Source organism: Colobus angolensis, unplaced genomic scaffold (assembly GCF_000951035.1).
Source record: "Colobus angolensis palliatus isolate OR3802 unplaced genomic scaffold, Cang.pa_1.0 Scaffold269, whole genome shotgun sequence".
Taxonomy (NCBI): Eukaryota; Metazoa; Chordata; class Mammalia; order Primates; family Cercopithecidae; genus Colobus; species Colobus angolensis.
In genome coordinates this window covers 1,010,006-1,014,688 of record NW_012115921.1, presented here as the reverse complement: position 1 = coordinate 1,014,688, position 4,683 = coordinate 1,010,006, and the positions used below count along the sequence as shown (strand labels likewise).

General features: G+C 43.6%; 1 protein-coding gene across 1 annotated transcript in view; it reads right to left on the bottom strand.

Moving 5' to 3' along the window:
* The window catches only part of IPO7 (importin 7), a 67,825-nt gene that overhangs the window by 44,946 nt on the left and 18,196 nt on the right, over positions 1 to 4,683 (bottom strand). The window contains exon 2 of the mRNA XM_011947657.1: positions 1,721 to 1,802. Within this exon, the coding sequence (XP_011803047.1) occupies positions 1,721 to 1,802 (82 nt within the window). The remainder of the gene's footprint in view (positions 1 to 1,720; positions 1,803 to 4,683) is intronic.

Here is a 4,683-nt window from a genome sequence, read left to right as displayed (position 1 = left end):
GGCGCCTGTAGTCCCAGCTACTCAGGAGGCTGAGGCAGGAGAATGGCGTAAACCCGGGAGGCGGAGCTTGCAGTGAGCTGGGATCCGGCCACTTCACTCCAGCCTGGGCGACAGAGCTAGACTCCTTCTCAAAAAAAAAAAGAAAATACACTGTTAACAAAACAGACCTGAGACTAAATTCTATTTCTAAAAATTGAAAGAGTTTACTGCATATGGCATATTATGGCTAATTATTTAGCCATTAAAATATGAATCTGAAGGCCGGGAGCCGTGACTCACGCCTGTAATCCCAGCACTTTGGGAGGCCGAGGCGGGCGGATCATGAGTCAGGAAATCAAGACCATCCTGGCAAACACAGTGAAACCCCGTCTCCACTAAAAAATACAAAAAATTAGCCAGGCGTGGTGGCGGTCACCTGTAGTCCCAGCTACTTGGGAGGCTGAGGCAGGAGAATGGTGTGAATCCGGGAGGCGGAGCTTGCAGTGAGCGGAGACCTCGCCACTGCACTCCAGCCTGGGAGACAGAGCGAGACTCCGTCTCAAAAAAAAGAATCTGAAGACTGGAACTACGTAAAGAAAAGGGAAATGCTTAGTATACAACATTAAGTGAAACAAGGAAAACAATTTTTTTTTTTTTGAGGCGGAGTCTCGCTCTGTCGCCCAGGCTGGAGTGCAATCGCGCGATATAGGCTCACTGCAAGCTCCGCCTCCCGGGTTCACGCCATTCTCCTCCCTCAGCCTCCCAAGTAGCTGGGACTACAGGTGCCCGTCAATTTTTTGTATTTTTAGTGGAGACGGGTTTCACCGTGTTAGCCAGGATGGTCACTATCTCCTGACCTCGTGATCCGCCGCCTCGGCCTCCCAAAGTGGTGGGATTACAGGCTGCGCCACCGCACCCGGCCCCAACAAAATTTTCAACAAAATAGGTACAGGGGAAAAGAACAGCAAGAAATAACACAAAAATGTAATATGTTTTTCTAGAATGATGAAATTATTGGTACTTTATATTTCCCATAACAAAATTATTACATCTGCAAATAAATTAAGAAGAAATGAAAAGGCTGGGCGTGGTGGCTCACGCCTGTAATCCCAGCTACTCGGGAGGCTAAGGCAGAAGAATCACTTGAACCTGGGAGGTAGAGGTTGCAGTGAGCTGAATTCGCACTGCTGACTCCAGCCTGGACGACAGGGTGAGACTATCTCAAAAAAAAAAAAAAAAAGAAAGAAATTAAAAATGTAAACTCCATTATTTTTTACAGATTAACATAATATTCGGAAACGTATGCCACATTTTCAGACTATTTGATACTGAGGGAAGTGGCTCAATATGTTGAACAGGAACTAAAAATAGTATAATACTTTTTTTTTAAACCGTTAAAATAATAAAAGCAGAAAGGTGTTAAGAGATGACTATATAAACAAACAAGTTTGAGTCTTATTTGAATCACTCATCAGGGAAGGACTCTAAAAATCCATAGAACCTTTTAATAAACCCTATCAATTTCTATTTGAAGCTTCTTTTTTAATTCAACTAAATATAAAATTATTCCTTTAAACTCTGCCACCAGATATCAAGGTACCTGATGTTAGCTGTAAACACTAAAGGTAAATTACCTGGGGGGAAAAATTGCCAAAGGGCCATCCCAAGATACTTCTGCTGTTTGATTATGAACCTTTTAAACAATAGATTACATACACTCAAAATAATTTAGGAAACTTGCCTGCCTGTCTCACAGGTAAATCCAGCTGTTCCGACATAGTAATCTGGAGCAGTGTTGAGACAAAATTCAGAGACTTGTGTGCCTACAAAGAAAAAAAGTCCATTTTAAATTTCTGCAAATAAGTGTACTTTAAAATAACAGATCAAAGAGGCTTCAATACATTTCCATTGCTTGGCTCACACATAACTGGTTCTAGCCTTATTTCTCATCACTCCCTTATACTGAACTTTAAGGAATTTAATGACTTAATTCCTAAAACTTTTTGGATATCTGCATTTGCCTGTATACCACTGCACTTCCCATTTATCCCAACTAGCATTCTTTTTTCTTTAATTTTTGAGACAGAGTCTGACTCTCGCCCAGGCTGGAGTTCAGTGACGCAATCTTGGCTCACTGCAACCTTTGCCTCCCAGGTTCAAGCGATTCTCCTGTCTTAGCCTCCTGAGTAGCTGAGACTACAGGTGCGCACAACCACACCTGGCTAATTTTTTTTGTTGTTTTTTGAGACAGAGTCTCACTCTGCCGCCCCAAGGCCAGAGTGGAGTGGCGCAATCTCAGCTCGCTGCAACCTCCACCTCCTGGGTTCAAGCGATTCTCCTGCCTCAGCCTCCCGAGTAGCTGGAACTAGTGCCACCATGCCCAGCTAATTTTTTGTATTTTTTTTAGTAGAGATGGGGTTTCACTGTATTGGCCACACTGGTCTCGAACTCCTGACCTTGTGATCTGCCTGCCTTGTCCTCCCAAAGTGCAGGGATTACAGGTGTGAGCCACTGTGCCCGGCCCTAATTTTTTTTATTTTTAGTAGAGTTGGAGTTTCACCATATTGGCCAGGCTGGTCTCGAACTCCTGACCTCGTGATCCACCCTCCTCGACCTCCGAAAGTACTGGGGTTACAGGTGTGAGTCATTGCGTCTGACCCCCAGCGAGCATTCTTTTTTTTTTTGAGACAGAGTCTCGCTCTGTTGCCGTGGCTGGAGTGCAGTGGCATGATCTCGGCTTACTGAAACCTCCGCCTCCTGGGTTCAAGCGATTCTTCTGCCTCAGCCTCCCAAGTGGATGGGGCTACAGGTGTGCACCACTATGCTTGGCTAATTTTTGTATTTTTAATAGAGACAGGGTTTCACCATATTGGCTAGGCTGGTCTCGAACTCCTGACTGTGTGATCTGCCGCCTTGGCCTCCCCAAAGTGTTGGGATTACCGGCGTGAGCCACCATGCCAGGCCCTCCAACTAGCATTCTTAACCTACACTGGTAACAGCAGCTCAATAACAATATCCTCTGTGATACCTGTTTCCTCCTTCAAGTAATGTATCCATAGAAACATTTCATTAAATGGCCAGACACATATGAAATCAATAAAAATGAACAGTTTGGTCCAGGCATGGTGGCTCTGGGAGGCCGAGGCGGGCGGATTGCAATGAATAGTTTGGGGGTAGTTTCCAAGGTGGCGATAGTGTTATTTCTTGATATGACTGCTGTTTTATACAAGTGTGCTCAGTTTGTGAAAACTGACTGTACCTTTATGACCACCATTGTGGATACATGTTACATTTCAAAAGAAAGTTAAAAATCAATAGCTTTGAACATACAATAAAAGAATAGACTATATGATCATAATGTAATAAATACATTTATATGAATATGCAATAGAATTTCCCACATTTTAAATTTTTTAAATTTTCCACATTTTACATTATAGACCTGGATCACTTTCACTAACTGTACAAAAAGGTTACATATTCCTAAATTTGTCATATTTGCTTCTGATTTTTTTTTTAATTTTTTGTTTGCTTTGTTGTTGTTAGAGATCAGGTCTCGCTATGTTGCCCAGGCTGGTCCTAAACTGCTGGGCTAGGCTCAAGAGCTCCTGCCTTAGTCTCCTAAAGTGCTGGGATCACAGGCATGAGCCACCACACCTAGCCTGCTTCTCATTTAAAGAACTGAACATTTTATCTTGAAATGGTGGGCAAAACAATCTTTTTAAAATGAACATTCAAGTTAAATCTCTTCTTGTATATTTTCTCAGTTTCATTCTCCTTTGTCCCAATATAACCACCACTTACAATGTCATCTTTTAGCTCAATGTTCACATGAACAATATTCTGATCTGTATTTTAGTATATTCTTTTGTTTGTTTTTTGAGACGGAATTTCACTTTTATCACCCAGGCTGGAGTGCAATGGTGCAATCTTGGCTCACTGCAACCTCCGCCTACCAGGTTCAAGCGATTCTCCTGCCTCAGCCTCCAGAGTAGCTGGGATTACAGCACATCCAGCTAATTTTTTGTTTTTTTAGTAGAGATGGGGTTTCACCATGTTGGCCAGGCTGGTCTCAAACTTCTGACTGCAGGTGATCCACCCGCCTCGGCCTCCCAAAGTGCTGGGATTACAAGCATGAATGAGCCACCCGTTCCCAGCTATTTCAGTATCTTCTTACAGACTTTACCCCATTCTGCAAACACATTCTTATAGAGAATTTTCCAGCTGGGTGCAGTGGCTCATGCCTGTAATCCCAGCACTTTGGGAGGTTGAGGCGGGCAGATCACTTGAGTCCAGAAGTTCGAGACCAGCCTGACCAAAATGGTGAAACCCCGTCTCTACTAAAAATATAAAAATTAGCCAAGCGCATGCCTGTAATCCCAGCTACGTGGGAGGTTGAAGTATGAGAATGGCTTGAACCCCAGAGGCAGAGGTTCCATCGAGCCAAGATAAGGCCACTGTACTCTATCCAGCCTGGGTGACAGAGGCTCTGTCTCAAGAAAAAAACGGAAAAAAAAAAAAAACAAAAAAAAAACACACAAAGACTGGGTGCAGTGGCTTACGTCTGAAATCCCAGCACTTTGGGAGGCTGAGGTGGGTGGATCACGAGGTCAGAAGTTCGAGACCAGCCTGGTCAACATGGTGAAACTCCGTCTCTACTAAAAAAATACAAAAATTAGCCGGGCGTGGTGGCATGCGCCTGTA